The sequence below is a fragment of the Pagrus major genome, chromosome 2 (assembly GCF_040436345.1).
Source record: "Pagrus major chromosome 2, Pma_NU_1.0".
Lineage (NCBI taxonomy): Eukaryota > Metazoa > Chordata > Actinopteri > Spariformes > Sparidae > Pagrus > Pagrus major.
The window spans coordinates 7,850,221-7,870,563 of record NC_133216.1 but is presented as its reverse complement, the minus strand read 5'-3'; the positions used below and the strand labels follow the sequence as shown (position 1 = coordinate 7,870,563).

The following is a 20,343-nucleotide window of genomic DNA, read 5'->3' as shown; positions in this document are numbered from 1 at the left end:
ACCATACTCTCTAGATGGGTTTCCCTTGTTTTGGTTATTATTATTATTATTATTATTAGTAGTAGTAGTAGTAGTAGTAGTATTTTATTTTTTATGTATCTAATGTGTAAGGGTGCAATGTGTATAGTTATATATGAAAATGTATCTGACTAAAATTGTACAGATACATTGGACTGGGTCCTTACTTTCACGTATTTCCTGTATGTATGCTATTTTTTTTCCTTATAAAAAACATTTGAAAACCATAAAAGGGAACCCACTGTTTTAGCTACCTTTTTTAATTAAAGTGTACAAATATTCATGATTTATTCTGACTTTCCAATAATTTGGTGCTATCTCTTGCATCTCTACTTTCAAAGCTTCTGTTTCTCAAAAAAAAAATAAAAAAATCAAGTAATCAAAATCACCAAAATCAAACCTGCTGTAGGCCATGTAGGCAAATATGTCTAACACTCAACATGTACTTTCTGTCGAAGCCAGATGCTGCTCTTAATGTGTATGTATGCACAGAGCAAATGCCAACAGATAGGTCTTGAATTTAATGCGCAATAAGCCGTACAGTTCTGTCAGTTCAAACACAGACGGTAGCTATGCAAATTCATGTCAGTAACAACTGCCAAGTTGCTCCTGGAGAGCCTCTCATTAGGGTCTGGGATGTTTTCAGCTCTTCTGAGCAGAGCAGAGCAGAGGGCAGCAGAGGGCCAACAGTGGCAAGAGCAGATGTAAGGAAAAGCGTAGTAGCTGGCCTCCTGCCCTCTAGTTTATTTCCTTTAGCTTCGTATGTTCATGTGTGTGTGTTTGCATTGCATGTGTTACGCTGAAAGACGGAGTTACAGGTCAGGATGTTTACCTTTTCGAATGCTCTGACTAATGTCTGGGGAGGCTCATGCTGGCAGGGCCTGAGAGCAGTAAGAGACAATGAAGATCTTTACCAATCAACTTGTTTTCCTATAATACATGTGATTGGATTTTATTTTATCCGCTTTGGTCTCGAGGGTATTTCAGATGGGAGGATTACAGGGTTAACAGTTGAATCATAAGTCAATGAAATTGTGGATTCTCTGTTCGAATAGCAGAGCTGCTGTTTTACTAAAAGTGAGTTTTTATCATGACAACTTTTGTCCTGAAGCTAACCTCCTATATGGCTGGCTACTATGATCATAACTCCAATCATTGAGCTCAACTGTAACCTTCCGACCGTCTTTTTATATTACTGTATTAGGGTCATAAGTCTGAGTATATGAATAATTCTATGAAGTTATCACGATTTGAGTCTTCAGTGGAGGGTTTAAGTGTCTTTCTTAAGGGCACTTTTGCAGGAAAGATACTTGCTAAACAGAGTGCATAAACCTCCAACCTCCAACTCTTTTGCCCTTTTACTCATTCATTTTGCATTTGTTGTTTACTGTGCACCAGTAAAATCTCAAATTGTTCATTTCTATTTTAAATATTTAAACTGTTTATAAGTATATTTTCTCTGTGCATGTGTGAATGCAGCATATTGTGTGTGTGTGTGTTTCCTGTAGGAGTGTGGTGGTGCCTGTGAAGAAAACCTCCCCTGGCAGCATGGCAGTTAACACAGTGGGAAGCAGCAGCGGCACCTCTGCCGGGCTGACAGCTGGCAGCACCCCCAACATCTTTGCCGCTGCCTCTGCGACCCCCAAAAGCATGATCAATACCACGGGTAGGTCATGCACAAGGTTACTGGAATGTACTTACACAGTTAAAATGCCACATTCAACCCCTGGTAATGTCGTTAATTTTCAAATAATTCTGCTTAAGAGCAATTTGAGAGTGCTTAATTTGAGTAATTACTGTTCATCATCTGTTTTTTTCTTTCTTTGATGCCATTCCAAGAATAGAAACAAAGCTTTTTCTCTGTTGGATCATGTGATCCTGCATGCCTCTGCAGGGGCTTGTTCTTACCACTAGATGGCCCTCTTTACCTTCATATCCGTGTCTATATTTCAAGTCAGTGCACTGCCAAATAAAAACTGCTGTCCTTGAATCACTAGGATTCCTCTTAATGCAACCAAACCAAGCAACCTCATTTTAATCCACCTTAATTATACAATTAAACGAATGCCTTTACAATAGTAAAAAGAATCCTGTCTGACTGCATGCACTCTCCCCTCCCCCTGCCGTCACGTTGCTTCTCCTCGGCCTCTGCTGCATTGAGCCGGTTCCACCTCAGGGCTCCTGTAGCCTGGGTCTCTGAAAGGACCCACTTAACACCGAGAACCATTAGGAGCTCCAACACCTTTTTAATGTGCTCCATTAAAGAAAAAACTCTCCCTCTCCTCTCAGAGCCCCTCTGCAGGAATGTGAGAAATCTATCCAAGTCAAAGTGTGCTTTCAGCTGAAGCCACAGGCTCTGACCCAAACCCCATGATCTCACTCGCTCTGGTTTTAACCTCTCACAAGGACAGTTGGAATCATTTTATACTTGTGCTTACGCTGCCCACATGATGGGACTCAGGGCTCACCTTGAAATTACAGTTGTCATGATACCCTAATTTGACCAAAACTATGTGTAATATGAAGAAAATCTATTGCGGATGCTGTTTTGATATGTCGGCTGATTCTTCATATTTGTCGTCCTAGTGAGCAAAATAGTTCCACATGTTGCTGCTGGCACCAGTTTGAACAGCCAGCTAAGGTGCACTTGGTTGTAGTTAAAGATGTGGTGCATGATTTTACACCCGTACCATGTTTTCATTTGTATGCCGTGGTTGAAATTTGCTGGCTGCTGAGGTCCACTGTCAAGGGCCAGATTGTGTCTGGTTTGATAACTTCCTGTTCATTCTTCCTTTTAAAAAAAAAAAAAAAAATTAAGTCTGTGTGCCATTACATAAATTTACAGTCCTTGGAAGTGACACTGAAATGTAATTTCATTAAACATATATATTATTTTTTTAAGATTCAGTCCTAGATTTAATCTTTGAATAACTGTTTTAGTAATTAATAAAATGAATAATAAAAATCAATCCTCACCCCTCTGAAAAAATAATTATTGATTGAATTTAAATTTAAAGTTATTATAACTTTTATTATAACATGGAACAATTCTGCATTATGAGATTGATATTTGATATGTTGAGTTGTGTACTTGTGTATCCCTAATGTTTCACACAATGTTCAGGCCAGAGAAATCCGTGATTTTGCTTAAGGTAACTTCATTTGTTATAAATAAAAAAAATAATTGTACAAGGGAAATTCTTTTTTTCACTCACATTACACACAGGCACACACAGTATAGAGGAGATGAGTGAAGGGGCTGCCACATGCACGGCACCCAACGAGCAGTGTTAGGGGTCGTGCCTTGCTCAAGGGCACCTCTGCAATGCCCAGGATGTGAACTCCCCAAGCCAAGTCCCTACGGACTGAGCTATTGCCACCCCGAAATTTTTATTTTGGTTACCTGCCGCTCTAACTTCCTTTACCTTCTGTCCAATGATATGTCAGAGGGTGATGAAGGAAATCGGCGAATGTGACTAAATGTAACGTCAAACTTTCATACACCTTGTTTGTGAACCTGATTTCTGTATCAGTTACATCAGATAGTTTTCATCGGCAATGGTGGTTGTTCATTTGCATAATTATTCTTGTATTGCACCAATGATGCATGTATCTGTCGGTCTTCCCTGCAGGAGCTACTGAACCAGCCCCCTCTACCGCATCTTCCTCCAACTTTGTCAACGGAGCCACCAGTAAGAATCTGCCGGCCGTGCAGACGGTGGCCCCCATGCCTGAAGACACAGTTGAAAACATGAGGTACAACAGAGCCCTCTCTGTTCATGCACCCTCGTAATTCCTGCGTTAGTAAACTCATTTTATTTGAATTGTGTGACTTGGGTATAAAACGTGCTCATACGCAAAGTAGAGCGTTAAATTTATCTTTCAGATTTTTTAAAATATTTATTTAGTTTTATTCCTATTTTTATTAACTGAATGATTTATCTTATCGGATCTGTTTTGATTGATATTTACGAGGTCTACATGCTCAGATTTAACGAACAATGTTTTTTTGATTTGGCATTTTCTTCGTCTCTATGTAATCAAAACAAAATAGCACAACTAAAACTGAGGGTTTTTTTTTGTGTGAACACGATGGCAAAATTTAGCCTTATTCTTCTCTGCATGTGTTTTGTGTATTTCTGTGTGTACATCTTGCTGTGACCTTGACTCATCTTCCTCACTTGCTCTAATAGTGTGTGACAGAGGTCCTTAGTCCTGCTCTCCCACAGACTGCTAAGAGCCCAGGTCTTTCTACAGAGTCTTTCTTTTGCTTTGCTTCAGTGTGTTCCGCTGGAGGAATAGAGATTCAGTTGCCATGGCAGCAGTAACCGACATCACTTAGTGTAACTGTGAAGTCAATGATAGTACTATCTCGCTGTAGAGCCCACTGATACCTAACTTAAATTTAAGAGGGGAAAAAAGATCCAAGTTGAATTTTCCGTTCTGGTGAAAATAGCAAATAAATATTATTAGAATTCAGAATTTTATCACTAATTTTATGAATTTGTAATTAGTTAATGAGCCCAACCCATTAAGTCAAAAAACGGTACGATGCAAGTACTGCCTGTGGTTTTATTTGTCATATTTCAGTTTTTATAAAGTGGGCCAGAGTCCATTACACTAGGGACTGACCCCTCCTAAGTTCAAACCATTTAGCTCCCTGACAGCATTACAGGCAGCCTCCAGAGGTGCAGGCCAGTGTTTTAGGCAAGAACTTTTATGTTAGCCACCAAGACCCCTCACACCCTGCTTTTTATGCTAGTCTGTCATCCCTCTGCCATGTTTCCCCAGGGTGCCGGAAGACAGATAAGACTACACACAAGGAACACTCGTACAAATCCCAAACCAGATCTTCCTCTCCACTCTCTCCGTGTTTTTCTCTATCCTGCTGCTTTCTGCCCATCTTAGCTGAGAAAACAAGCCTCTACTCTCCTCATGTTGCCTCGTATCTGCGTGTGTACACGTAGATATGTTGCAGCTTGAGTCGCATCTCTGCTTGTATGCAGTCTGAGTTGTGTGGCTGCACGACTCCAGCTCACAGTTTCTCTGAGGTGCTTAGATAATGTCAGGCAGCGGCATGTAGCGAGTGTGTGTAAGATAAGGAACTTCCTTCAGCAGTGTGCAACAACTGTGATCCCATAGGCAAGCCTGGTAACATGTCACAACAACGAATGCAAACAACTGTTGAGAAATCCTCTTTGAATGCAACAAAAATAGTTTTGTTGTGGTTTTAACAACATGAAATCTTCTCTCCTCTAAAACCGTCACTTCTGCAGTGATAGCAACCACACTCTCATGGATATCCCGGTTGGTTTGCTTTCTCTGGAATTTGTTGGTTACTCTCTGCAGCCACCAGGGCTCCATCAGTCTGCATACACACTAACCTTCAATGCTCATGGAAGAGCATAACGCTACCTCCCTTACGCTTGTACTAAATCAAGGCTTTTGTGACTTCTATCTTGATGTGTTTTCTTTGACAGCATTACTACAAAGCTGGAGAGGGCCCTGGAGAAGGTGGCGCCCCTGCTGAGAGAGACCTTTGTGGACTTTGCACCCTTTCTGTCGCGTACCCTGCTGGGAAGCCACGGACAGGAGCTGCTCATAGAAGGTACAGATGTTGGATAGTGCAAGCTGTGTGTGGAGTCATGTCCCCAGCACCCTGCCGCTGTATGTACTCCACTGGCTGCCTCAATGATGGATGCGTGCGCAGTTGTAGGTGTTGACAGGAGAGTCACTATTTTGCACACAAGCTGGGGGTCTGTCAGAGTCTGATTAAATCTGCTCTCCCTTTCATTCATCTTGTGACGTCTGTGTGTTTTGTTTTCTTCATGAATCTCTCCACATATTGAGTATTATTCCTCGATGTTGTATTTTTAAACATCAGTGTTTCAAAGTCACACCAAGTGTCATGTGGAAATGTTAAAACAATTGGCGGCTTTTGGCCTAATGCTGGAGATATTTTTAGCTTTCAAGTCTAAGGTTGCCTCTTACCCTGTTGCTTGGTGTTAAAGGAAAAATCTTTTTATCCGTCAAATGTTTTTTTTTTTTTTTTTTTCCCTGTTTTGCTCTCAAGAATCCAATCAGAATCCACTTAAATGCTAAGTAGAATAAAGTAAAGATACTTAAAGAGGCCGTGTTAAATTTTCATTAATGTGTTAGAGATAAATGCAGTAATGACTTGCTGATGTTAAAATGATAAAGGACTGCAAGTAAAACCTGGAATCATGGATGTTAAAGCACAGACTTACTCTAAGTCACAATGAAACAGCCTTTAAGATTAATGTCTTGACATTAACATCATCATAATTTTGTTTTAAACAGCATTACAGCAGTCACATTCCATATATCTAAAGTGCTGGTCTGACTGGCTGGATTGTGCACAGTGTTTGCAGAAGTGTGTGATCCCTTTGCTGCACTCCACTCTGGGCTCTAGTCTTATTTCCTGGTGGCTGTGTGAAGGCTCCCAGTGGCTTCATCAGGCCTCAGGTTGGCAGCCTCTCATAGTGCTGCTTGTGCCTAACCTCAGGGACTGTCTGCCTGCATGTGTGTGCACTGCCACTCTATTCCTCCAGCTTGTTTTGGCCTCAATTCACAAGAACACGCTGCGTGTGTGTGTGACTGTGAGTGTCTGCAGACGTTTGTGTGTGTGTGCACAGTGCGGAATATGTGTGTGGCCTCCAGTCTCTTGAAATGCAGTTTGCACGGAGTGAAATTATATCTCTGCCTTTTCTCACTGCCAAAGTCTTTTCTTTTAACTGTAAGCTCAACCGATATTAGTTTCAGGAGTCTATGCAGAGAATGACAGCAGGCTGAAAGAATGCAGTCCCGTGACTGTATTAAAGCTGGTTTCTGAATGAAGTTGTCTGACATATGTCCACTGTCCTGAGCATAGTGTAATTAAAACATTTTGCGATTTATTTGAGAGATATATTACGATTGCGTTATGACTCACAAGATTCATGTGAATTACACAATTATCATGGCCAAACAAATTCACAAAAACGGTATTATCACAAATCTTTGTTCACTGTGTGTTTTGTCTCTTTTTTTAAAAAAAGGTACAAAAAGAACAACTCCACTCAATCACTAGTGTAAAGGCAACCAGATGAACTCAGGCCGGACATCTTCGCTGGATTAATCACATGTTTTTATCATCTATGTACTATTAACACAATATTAGTTATTCATTTTTTAATGTCACTATTATATTGCAATATTGGGAGTAAAACGGTCACTTAGTAGTGACCGTTTTTGAATCACAATTTTATTTTTCACGAAAAAAAAAAATGTTTTAATTAAAAATGATGTTGGGGTCTGTACCCAACAAACATGTTTTCTTGCATCTAGAGAACAAGATTTGTCGGCCAGACATCTTAGCAGCACTACAGTACTTCATTATGATGCTGTTTTGTTATACCTAAAAAAATCAGCTCCTGTTATTTGGATATTGTGACTTTGATTTGAGTTGATTTGGATTAATTGTGCAGCTCGAGTTTTGAATAATTAAATATTAGCTTATTTTTGTTGTTAAGCAGCTAGTCCTGATATTTTAATACATTTTGATGATTTTAAAACCAAGATGTGTTTTTTTAATTTAAGTATTTATTTCATTTAACTTTTTTTTTGTTTTATACTGTAACACAATAAACATAATGCCACTTAGTTACATTGGATAATATACGCAAGAGTTATTAGTCACAGAACGGTACACTTTCATTCAAATCTACTTCTGTGTTACGATTGTGAATTTGAGCTTTCAAAGTGATCAATCATGTCGTGCTTACTCATGTTCAGGCTCTTATTTATTTGATAAACCAGTCCTGTAAAAAATGACTGGTGAAATGATGAATTAAGTTCTTGTCTACAGTCATTAAAATGACATTAAAAGAGTCACTGCTTTTTAAAAATATTTCCATTTGAGCCAGCAAACAGTTTATCCTCCATATATCATACACATGCCATATATACAGTGTATGTAAATAGACATGTGGGTATGCCATGCACATGTGGCTTAGGCTACAGACTCAAGCTCAGGGGAGGAAGGAATGAAAAATCAGGTAGCATAGCCTTGACAAGTGTGAATATGTCTGTTACCCTTTCACTCAAAGTCTGTCAGCAGACTGACCAAGCTGACAAACCAGAGCTGAGCTGAGAGTGTAACCCCACAAACAAGGTCGTAGATAGACAGCTCGGGCCTCAGCGCTCTTCACCAGACATGTTTAACCCTGTCTGGGTCTGTGAAAAGTGCACGCTGACACGGATTAGAGCAGGTTTATCAGACAAAACAAACGGCCAGATTTACCACGTGCACTTTAAATCTTTAAGGCTCAGTTCATTGAGCCACTCAGGTCTGTCCTCGTTGCGCTGCGTGTGATTTTGCAGTTCCTCGCTCTCTTTCTCCTTCTCTTCACGGCCCTTCCCAGGCTCACAGTTGAAATACTGTGCTGCAGTGCAAAGGCGCTCCATTTACCAGTAATTACCAGCCATCCATCACTCCCTAGATTGCCCGGGGTCGAGCCCCCTGTGCCCCCTGTGCCCCTTTGCCTCACCCTATTCCTTCACCCCCCCCTGAAGACATGTGGTCACTGTGGCAATTATGTTGAGTGCACCCTGAGCTTTACACTTGGAGTTGGTGGGTGAGGCCTGTGTGTGAACACTGCTGCTGTTGTGATGCCTGCCGCCTGCTCCTTGCTGTCCCCTGAGTGGCCCGGTCTGCTGGCGCATTACCCCACAATGCCACATTCACCCGTGCCTTAACCCTGCCCTGTTTACAGGAAAGGACTGGCAGGCCGTGTTTAAATAGAATGCATTTAGTTTGTCTACCAGCACAAGGCCAGGGTCAGTTGGCCACCTGACTCCTGTGTCAGACCGGACTGACTTATGGCTCAGCACGTCACAGCTATAACAAGAGGTCAGCCGTGGCACTCTGTGTACAAGAGAAGGGTCACATCCTCTCTGAGTATTTACAATACGCTCCCTGGGACAGTCTCCGCTCATGAATAGAGATGGATGTACTGTAGAACCAAAAGATCCATCCATTCTGAGTTCTGAATATTTTGCATTCCATCTTACATTGTTTAGTATTTACACACGTTAAACTATGTCTATTAAATATTAATATCCAGCTATGATATTAACTTATATATTTTGTTGTTGTACAGCGTGAGTGTCTGTATTAAAAACCCAGTTGAAGTCATTGCTTGTGTTTTGAAATATGTTTGATATATGAAAGGTTTGTTTACTACTACATTTAGACATCAGATTCTGCCTTTTAATATAAATATGACATTTTTTATGTAAATAAATAATGAGTAGAGAAATTTTAGCTTTATAGCTAATTTCAACATGCATATACCAGGAAGTATGCAGTGTATATTCCCCTGTAAAAGATGTTTAGACATGTCATCAAGAGCACTATTTTCTGATTGACTGTTGTACAAATTAGTGATTGTGATAACAGCCAATGGTGTCACAATATCAGATTTTGACTACACGATTATCATGGCAATAAAATAAATCACAATAAAATAAATAAATAAATAACGCTTTCAGTTTAAGTCATCTTTCATGGAATCCAGAAAAACATTTTTTGGTTTAGCTAAAGTGTAGCCACAAAAGTAGCCACACACTGTGGTCATAGTTAGTTTGCTAGTTAAGGCGTCTTTTTCTTTTTTCAGTTTTATGGAGGCTGGCAACTAGGGATGGGAATCACAGAGTAACTCACGATACGATACAATCACGATACGTTGCCCACGGCAATGGTAGTACTATGACACAGCGATTCTGCGATAATAGATCCTCAATCCTCTAACGAGACATCATGATGTCTTTCTATTTGAAGAATACAAACTACCTCTTAAAACGCAAAAAGTAGAACTTACGTATATATTCATTGCATAGTGTTGTCCATTTTACAGAATTTGACAAGTGAAATGAAACAATGTACAAAAAGTGTATAGAGAGCACTGTTTTTTTAATATTTGAATATATATTTGAATATATGAATATTTCATTTTTAAATATCATAGCTATTATCAATAGCTCGGCTCCTGCAACAATGTAACTGAAGTCTTAGATGAAGAATATTTTGCTCTTTCCTCTGATTGACATCCCGTGATCCATGAAACAATGGCAGCCCTGTGGTACAGACTTCTGCTCCTGCCAGCCTTATAATGAGTCCTACAGAGTTGTATTCTTTCCCTTTACTAATGACTGCACCTTTAATGGTTCTCGCCAAGTGCAACAGAAGGAGCCGGAGGTGCAGAATACGAGACCAGTTGCAGCCATTGTTTCTGCAAATGAGCTTTTCACACCTGCCCTTGTTTCATTAGAGAGTTGTCGGCTTCTGCGGCTCACCGTCTACAGAATGGAGATGAGGGAAGAAGCTGTGAATGTCTGTGTTCACTTCTCTGAGTGTGTGTGTGCATGTGCAAAGGTAGACGTGTGTGTGTGTGGTGTGGGGGTACTAGCATGTGTGCATCTGTTCTGTGCACGTCTACTCGGTGCAGATGCAAATGACTTTTTTTTTTGTTAGTTTTATGACGGGCAAATTGGAAGCACAATTTAGGGGGCTTACAAATTGCCTGTCAATCCTTCCTTATGCTTTTATGTTACTTTTGCAAAAACAATCTAGATTTTTCCAAGTTCTACCCTACGTATCAGAAATTTAAGTCAGGCTATCTGTTTTTAAAGTTTTATATAGTATCTTGCCACATAAATGAGATAATAATTACTGATTAGACCCTCAGATGGTCTGTTTGTAAACCTAATGGTTAATAATTGTGTTCATCTGGTTTGTCTCCACAGGTCTAGTGTGCATGAAGTCAAGCACCTCAGTGGTGGAACTCGTCATGCTGCTTTGTTCTCAGGTGAGCACAATCCTCTTTCCCAGCCTCCCAGTCTTTTTTTCTAGGTCCCATCCTCTCTTCTTTACCCTGCCCTTCTGTTCTATGGTTCTCCTGATAGCGTATTTTCTGTCAACAGTATGTGGAGATCTTTTAGGAACTGGTTTCACATCTCATTAATTTGACCCATTTCCCAATCTGACAAATTGCACACGGGCAGTGCAATTGCCACGAAAAACACAAAAAAACAGTCTTTATCATGTAAAAACTGCAGATATTTTGTAAATGTATAAATGTATGATTCATGCTTAAATGCTAAGGGCACTGTCTTACATCATAGAACAAATTATTTAATCTCCACTGAAGCTTTGCGTAACGTGTATTTTCCAAACCAATGACGACACTCAGACACACACAGCTCTCTGAGAATCCAGTGGCTTTCTCACTACACCCCTGAGCTTTAATCGCGAGCCCTCCGAAAATGAGCCCCACCTCATGCAACACTGCTGGTGACTGATCACCTCCGAGCTGACCCTCTGAATCTCTTGTTAAGCCCTTGTTTTAGAGAAGGTCAGAGCCCCGATGTAGCAGTTAGAACAGGAGATATTTAACATACCTTCTGTCAGCCCATCAGTCTTGCGTCGGGAGCCCATAAGGAAGCCATTACTTGGTGCCTCTTTGTGGAACCAGACTGGAGGTGGATTGCCACTATGTGTGCTCTGTGGTATCCGCAGTCCAAAGCCCTCTTCTGCAGGGAGCTCCGTTATATGGAGGCCATTATTCAGGGGCTTTCCTCCAAAAGACGTACATAAATGGGGCGGCCAGCGATGAGTTATTGTCGCTCTTTTGAAGGTTTTTCGATGGGCTTCTTTTTGCGCTGCTTTTCTGTCTGTAGAGTATCTGTGGGAAGTTGCTTTTTCCAGCTCTAGGATTTATTGCAGATGAGAACGTCAGCATGCTGTTAAGGGTCTGAGTCCATCCCCCCTTTACACAGATAGCATTACTGCGGCTCCAGAGGTTCCTGCCATTAGGGGCTCCAGGGATGAAACCCAGGCTGAGATATCGATCAGACTGTGAGGCCTTGAAACTGTACCGTATAGCTCGGTGTCCTTCTGCAACCTCTCAGTTAGAGATGAGCCATTGCCTTGTATCCTAATACTGCAATCCTGTTATGCTGCCAGTTAATACGATTTAAATACCATACTGTATTGATGGATAATATTACCCCCTCTAGGTGACAAAGCTCATGTGTCATCTGTTTGATAATCACTGTTTCAAGTTATATTGTATTACAAAATTATTATTTCTATTATTAGTTCCAATGGCCTTAAAGGAATGAAAGGAGAAGGGTTTTTTCAATTTATTTTTTGAGTAAATGCTAACCATAACTGTAAAGAAAGAACACTCACTTAGTAGTGAAAAGGCAAGAAGATGAACTCATAAACAAAAGTTGCATGGATATCTTCGCTGGATTTTTCACACGATATTATCGTATGTGTATTATTAACACAATAGCAATATTTCATTTTTTAAAATCACGGTTATTATGAGTATTGCGACACAACTAGTCCTGACAGTCATGAAACTTGTCATAAACTAGAAGTACACTAAACATTAATACAGTAGAACTCAATACCGTTGATAAGCAAATGTACATAGGATGATAACTGTCAATTATCATCACGGTGTATCTCAAAAACATGTACCACTGCAACCCCGGACTGACATTAACATTGCAGTATCCTCCTAATTAATGTCACATACTGTTTCTTAAGTCTTCTCTGATGCAGTGTGAGCTTTGGCTGACATCACTATAAAATGCCAACTTCAACGCATCCCTCACATATTTCAACATTAATGTTTTAAGACATCAAGGAAGGCACTTAGCTGACCTTTAGTCCCTCTCTGTTTTGTGACCTGTCACTTTTATGAATGAATTAGTGCTAATGATCTGCCTTTTCTTATTTATGCATACTAATCACAGCAATCATCGTGTGGCTGCCTGGCCACGGTTGCAGACACTGTGTGTCTCTCCTCAGCCTGGGCAGCTGAATGAAAAGGTCAAGCAGCTCTGTTTCTTGTAACAGCTTAAGCATACAGGGGGGCTGGGATCCAGAGTGGAGCCACAGAGATTTAGTGATAGAAGGCCTCCAGATGTGGAGAGTATAACAGAGCAAAGCAAAGCAGATAAAAGCAATGGCTCCCGCACACTGACAGGTTGGATTGAAACACCACAAATACTTAGTGCCCTGCTGAATTTCAGGAAGATGAAAGTGGGAGGAGAGTAAATCCAGCAGTGGGCAGCATGCTGCTGTGTCAGTTGGGAGTTGTGGGATTTTAGGTCCACAAAAAGGTGGTGGGTTTTTCAAAGATCGATGAAAGAATTTTTGGTTTAATCAAGTGTAAACCCACCATGAAGGTCACCCATTGGTTTGTGGACTACTGTTTGAAGCTTTAAGTTTGAGATTATGGCCGTTGCCCTTTTGGAGCCATTTGTGACCATATTTGGACAAGAGGGTGGAGTTGGGGATGATCCAGATTAGTGATGTCAAAAGTATTGAAATATCGAATCTGAATATTTTAAATTGTGTCACTACTCATTTTTCACAGGATCGATCCTCCAGTACTAGCTGTATTTTTTGGCTCTCCTCTCCAGCAGCAAGTTGACACATGCACCTCTGTAGTGCCCACATAGTCCCACCTTCTCCAGAAGTAAATTAACCTAGATGTTGTACATTTTTTAGACCCAGTAGCTCTGTCCATATTTAATACAGTCATTGGGTTTTACTCACAGATTTATGGTATTTTTAATCAAACTCATTAGCATTGTTTTCAGAAGCAGCAGGCAGTTGTTTTCAGGAAAAAAGCTCAGGTAAATGAACTGTTCATCACCAAATGCAGCGTTTGTAAGCAGCTTGTGGAGTTATTTTTCTCAGGTGTTTGTGGAAACATCACCAAGAGAATACTAACATTGGCCATGCCTGCTGGATATGAAGGCAGATGTTAGCTCACAAGTTAGTGTGAACACTATAAGGCGACACGTCAAGGGTGTTTTTCAGTGTGTCGTGGAGCTCTTCTGCCCCCAAAAGGCCAAAAGCTCAATAAATGCAGCTTTAAATCGCAGCTTTTTATATCTAAACTACTAAAAAAACTTCCAATGGCCAGAGGTGCTGCACTCTGATCGTGGTCTGCATTTACATCAAGGATCTCATCTCTTTTTTTCAGCAGCTGCACGTCAGGCCTAATTCCCTTCAAATGGGCAGCAGAGGACTTTTTAAAATCTCTGCAATCAAAGGCAGCCTCCTCTGGGAGCTCTGTTTTCCAGGAAAAAAAACAGACAAGAAAAAAAGAAAGCCTCTGAAGTGCTATCGCAGCTGTCAACAAGCATACCTCAGACAAGATAGCAAATTTGACTAGTTCATGCTATACCTCCTCTGACCTGCTGCCATTTTCCCGGCGACGCCCAAGTGTCACATCTGCCTTGATTTCCGTATTTATTTTTGTCACGTGAGTGCGGTGCAAGTGTAACCTCAGAAGACTGGCTGTACATGATCCCTGTCCAAATCAAGAACAGCTTATTCCAAGCAGATACTGTTGCAGAGGAAGGGGGTCACGGGGAACATTTGGAGACCAGATGCTCAGCAGTTTGTCAGCACCATCTCCCTGATTTAACGCATCGTAGGGTCAGACTGTGTACTCTTGCGTGAACCAGTATGTGTCAGGCACGACAACTGTGTACAAAAACACATGCCCATACATAATAATGTCAATGTCAGTTATTGTGTTACTGTACACAACAAATGCTGCTTACCTGCTTACCAGACACCGGCATAGAATAAGCTTGGCGTTCTTGTGCTTTTTTTCCATTTTCTGCTACTTTCTACTGCGACTTGTTTCAGTGGCAGGTGTAATTTTTCCACCTCTACATTTATTTGATACTTTAAGTTACTTTACATTCAGATTAATAATCCAAAATATAATCAACCAATGAATTATTATGTCATATTATTGATGGCATAGGCTGATCCCCAAAGTGAAATTCACAAGCCACCCAGCAGTGTACATAGTAAGAAAAATATCTCAATCTTTACCAGCTACATCATTAAAGGTCCGGTGTGTAAGATTTAAGGACAGAAATGGCATATAATATTCAAAATTATGTTTTCATCAGTGTATAATCACCTGGAACTAAGAACAGTTGTGTCTTGGTATCTTGAGCATTTTCTATCTGCAGAGGGAGCGGGTCCTCTTCCTAAGAATCTGCCATATTGCACCATAATGTTTCTATTGTGGCTCAGAACAGATAAACACCATAGAAGGAGTTTCGCGTTTTTTGCCTTTTCAGCGTTTTTAGCCGCCACGATTGGGCAGAGTGAGACGAGGGGTGTTCAGTTGGTTGCAGTCTACAACCACACTGCTAGATGCCACTAAATCCTTAAACACTGGACCTCTAAAGTAATGTATGTCTTACTAGATCAATAATGGTTATTCAATAATACAATATGCATTATGCTGAAATGGGACATTCTGCTTGTTAGTTAATCAGTTTCACTATTTTATAAAAGAACCCAAAAAAATCAACAATTAAAAACTAGCTTATTTGTATAGCACTTATCAAAACCAGCATTACAATGTGCTTTACAACAAACATCCAAACACAACAATAAAACTCACAGTAACGTACGGATAGACAGGCAGGCTTAAGAGTAAAAGATGAATTAAACTTATAACCAGGGATGATTAAAACCATAAAAACACCAAGGATAAAATGTAAAAACAATCTCTGAGTTAAAATACTGCAGCACCAGACTTTAATGCAATGTAAAGAGTAAAGTACATTGTAACCCAAAAAAGAAAAAAACGATCCTAAATATTTAAACTCCACATTTATAAGAAAGCCTTTTGATTAATGTAACTGTGTAGTATATTTTGTTTCTAATACTTTCAAGTACAATTCTTGAATGCAGGACTTGTACACTGTGATATTTTTACTTTTACTTAAGTAAAACATCTTAGTACTTCTTCCACCACTGACGACTCTGGATCGTATATCTCCATATAAAGTTTCTGTTGGACATAATATTAATTACTGCAAACCGTAAATGGTTCAAAGGCTCCTTATATATGTGAATAGCCTTGATTTGCGTTGATTTGTAGTCCTTAGGAATGGAAACCTTTTTCGTTCATTGTCCTCTGTTTTCCCTCCTTTTTTGAACTGTGGCCTGCTCTGTTTTCTCTTCCATTTGCACCTCGGTGAGGGCACAGGAGAGCTGAATTTCCCACAGTGAAAGGCGCGCTCTCAAACTGCTTTTTAATCATTTCCAGAGCATGTTGTGAGACAGCAAGTGCTGGCACTCTGGCCCAGTGCTCGGATCCCTTCCAGGCGTATAGTGCAGGGCTCAGTGAGCCTGCTCGGTAATCTGTCACTGTAAGGGACAGAGGAAATGGCTGTATTTAAGTGAGAGGATACAGTTTCATCCCACAATTACATCTCTCCTGTGTTTACAGATCTTTTCACAGAGGAAGAAGGGATGGTCACACATGCTGTGCAGGATTTCAGCTTTTTATAGACGTCACTTTTTTTCTCAAATGATTCATGAACTAAATGCTTTCTTTACCTACTTGAATTACAAGCTATGAAATGTAATCCAAATTACAGTTGAAATATGCAATTTAGATGGTGAAATGTGATTCTTGTGTGTGTGAGTCATTTATTTTGATACTCATACTCTACCATTTTAACTTTTTGGTGAGCATTGCAAAGCTGTTTGGGAAAGTGTGTTGGCTTTTATCTTTGCTACCTCTGATTCATTTTTTGTTTGTCTGGTGAAACTGGCCATGCCATCATGAGTTTTTCCTTAAAGAAACATATAATATTGATTATAAGGACATCATTTTTTGTGCTTTTATTCAGATTTTTTGACAAAGCATTCACATGCCACAAAATGCAGAGTTTCTGTAAGTAACCGATCACAATTTCTGTCATTTCAGGAATGGCAGAACTCTATTCAGAAGAACGCTGGCCTGGCCTTCATTGAGCTTATCAACGAAGGAAGGTAATGTAGCTGTTCTCTGAAATGTATAAATCAAATCACTCAGCCAAGCAGTAGTTTATTTGCCCTTTTGTCACCAGTATGTGCTTTCTAAAAAATATTTCTTCTCCCTGGCAGCTGTCGAAAGGTTGTTGGAAAAAGTAGCTAGGTGTAGATTAGCTCTAAGCCTCTTGTTGGCTGCTCTGCAGGGGGTAACAGTAAATAAGATTGTGGTGACTGTGGAAGAGTGAGGTCACCCTCCCTTATTCTCTGCCTTCTCATATCGCTGCTTGTTTTACTGTACATCCCAGAGTGTGTGTTTCTCTTTCTGCCTCCCTCCCTCTTCCTCTCGTCTTTGGGTGTGGCCAGACTTTTTTCGTAGAGCAGATCAGGGGCGGCTCAGCCTCCTTGTCCATCTGCTGACCCATCTGGCCCGGCCTTCTCTGCGTCCGGGCTCTTGCCACAGCCCAGCCAGGTTTCTCTGTGTCCCCCGCTGGCCCTGGAACAAAGAGCTTCAGTCAGTAGGGCCACACGGCGCTGTCCAGGGTGCTGCTGACAGATACATAATTTCCCAGTCTTACTCAAGTCTCTGCACACCTGCTCTGCTTAACTAGGCAGATCTAGGGGTAGCTAAGAGGCTGGTAAATCTGTTTGCCTTACAAGGCGTGGCTGACAAAGTATCTGCTGTACTGTATGCGTAATTGTGTGCTGTTCCTCTGTTTCATGAAGCAGCTGTTAGAATGCAAAGCTGCTATCAAGCAGCTATCAAACTGATGACTTTGCTTCATTATTTTCTGCTTCGTTCCCATTCCTTGTATGAAAACTGCCTCAGGTTTCCATGTTGATACACAATATCCAAAAAATGCAGAAGTATTTTCTGCATGCAGCTATGTTAAGACGAGGGATGCACCACTTGTGAAATTCTGGGCTGAAGCAGATACAGATGTTTAAAATAACAATTTTGCCTTTTGATAATAATAATATAAAAAAAAGATTTGCCCTTTTGTGCCAGGGAAGCAAAGGAATCTTCGTTATAAAAACATAACTGAACAGTTTTACATTCATTCAGCCTTTCATTACACTGTCTTTGAAAGAGCACACATTTGATCATACAAATTTATGAAACAATCTTTAAAATAACCTTTCACATAAAAACTTTAACTGCTTCATAAGCCTTTTTAGCCTGCTTTATAACTACCTACTCAATGATAAGTTTTTTTCCGTACTTACATAGCATTAAAGGTGCAATATGTAAGAATTGGAGTTGAACTTTTGCCACTGCCGATAAACGTTGGCCACTGCCATCAGTGAATGGATATTTGCTGATAAGCCAATAAGCAAAATGAATATTGGCACATACTGATGTTGGCCAATGAATTGATGCATCCCTAATTAAGACATTGTCTTTAAGCCTCAAAAGAAAAAGCTACAGTGCTAGTGCTAAAATGAATACAAAATATTTGATGCTTTGAGGTGATCGACGTAGACTTTTTTGTGCGTTGTGTGTTGAATTCGTTTGTCTCTTTCAAAGACCAGTTGAAGGCTGTTTATGTGTTATTTTTGTCATTTACAGCCCGTATACAACCAATTATTAGTGTTACCTATCCATGAGATATCAATGCGAGTGCATATCTTTTTCTCCAACTCCAAATATCACTCGTCAACATGCTTTCTCATCTATTCTTGGTTTCAAAACAAAGCTCGGCGTCGTCAACGTCTGTCTATTAATGAGTGCCTGTCAACAGTTAAAGAGGCAGTAGCAGCTGATGAATGCAGCCCCGGGATTACTGCCTCTCCTTGGGACAGAAGGGAAATTACAATCTGTATCAAGCACTGGAGAGGAACAGGGGATGCTTTAATTAAAACAAAGCTAGCCTAATGGTGTGTAAAATGGCATGTAATCTACACACAATAGCCAGGGTGTTTTCAATTATTAAAGATAGTGGAATTTAAATGTGAATGTGGGTGGGGACCGCACAGCCTCCAGAGTCAGCCATGTGAGAAGTTGTTCACGGCCAGACTTGTCAGCAATACAGGCACCGGGTTGATGTTCTGGTCAGTGGGAAGGGATGCTCAGTCAATCAGGAGTATGCCAGACAGGCTTCGATGCTCTAATGACACTCCATTCCCTCCTTAATGCCACAGAGGAGTCTGTCACTGACCTGCAGCCTTGCAACATAACGCAGACAAATGATGCCGTTTACCACTCTGCTCTTTCAACAAGCACGATGTTGCACAATTCTGACAAGCTGTGTTTGCCTTAACATTGCCCCTTCCTTAGACAACAGATTTTGGATAATAAAAATGATATGTTACATGATTAATGATGGAGTCTACTGCATTTAACTTCCTCTGCAATGTTAAAGGTTGCTCTGCCACGCCATGAAGGACCACATAGTTCGGGTTGCCAACGAGGCTGAGTTCATCCTGAACAGACAGCGAGCGGAGGACGTCCACAAACATGCAGATTTTGAGGTATAAACTGCACCATTCTTTCTAGCATCTGACATTAAAGATCCAGTGTGGAGGATGTATTGGTAGTCCAGGTGATGTGCCAAATTTGAGATGAATCGTTCACAAAAGCATGAAAGTTCATAAAAAAGTCTCATTCCAAGGTGACGGAAACTCATCTTCTAAATCCCCCTAAAACCTACACACCGGACCTTAAAATGGTAAAGTTGGGCTTCAGACAAAATATTGTACAAAAGGGATAATCAATAGTGAATAGCACTATTGCAGATAACCGGTTCTCCAAAATCAAATGTGACCATCTTATGTGAAAATAGTAATTTAGTCTTCTAATGAACTCCTAACAAATCCTATTAGTATAAAAATGCCGTTCAACTGTATATGCTCAGTAATTGAGTCCCTCTGTGTCCTACTGAGGATTAACTCCTAACCCTTACAATTCCCATAAAATAATTTAATTACTGGTCGCAAAGGGAAATGCAAGCAATATTAATTTAGGATTATGATGTGAGCTTTTGCCAACCACCTCAGTGGAGTGAACGCAACAGCTAAGGAGGTTTAAGAAATATTATATGAATATTAGTTTTCCTGATGTAATGAATATTTAGCTTTAGTAGCACACAGAGCTAATAAATGCCACAGAGATTGACAGAAAAATATGTAAAAAAAAAAAAAAATCTTGCTGTACTCAAAGTTTGTTTGCTTATTGTAGAACATCGGAAGACATGTGTGTGTGTGTATGTGTGTAATCACACACACACACACACACACACTTCCACCACCTCTGTTAGCAGCTTGTACATGTGAGGAGTGATGAGTTTCTTATCTGAGGAAAGCAGCCTTCCTCAAACAGCTGCTTGATATACAGTTCTTGAGGATCCTTGACCCGCTAGATAAACTGGAAGAGACGGCTAGATATGCGATGTCAGGAGAAGGGGGGAAGTGTACCTGGCCCCATCCGTTCTGTCTGCCAACTCCAG

The 20,343-nt window shown here is 40.4% G+C and overlaps 1 protein-coding gene across 5 annotated transcripts in view; it reads left to right on the top strand.

Moving 5' to 3' along the window:
• Positions 1-20,343, top strand: part of nbeab (neurobeachin b) — a 228,043-nt gene that overhangs the window by 113,377 nt on the left and 94,323 nt on the right. For 4 of the 5 annotated variants that reach the window (XM_073492021.1, XM_073492013.1, XM_073492028.1 and 1 more), the window contains exons 30-35: positions 1,527-1,684; positions 3,651-3,774; positions 5,499-5,626; positions 10,825-10,886; positions 16,854-16,918; positions 19,261-19,369. In XM_073492021.1, the coding sequence (XP_073348122.1) occupies positions 1,527-1,684; positions 3,651-3,774; positions 5,499-5,626; positions 10,825-10,886; positions 16,854-16,918; positions 19,261-19,369 (646 nt within the window). Of the gene's footprint in view, positions 1-1,526; positions 1,685-3,650; positions 3,808-4,674; positions 4,726-5,498; positions 5,627-10,824; positions 10,887-16,853; positions 16,919-19,260; positions 19,370-20,343 lie in introns of all 5 variants that reach the window. The other variant, XM_073492035.1, reaches the window with a different exon arrangement.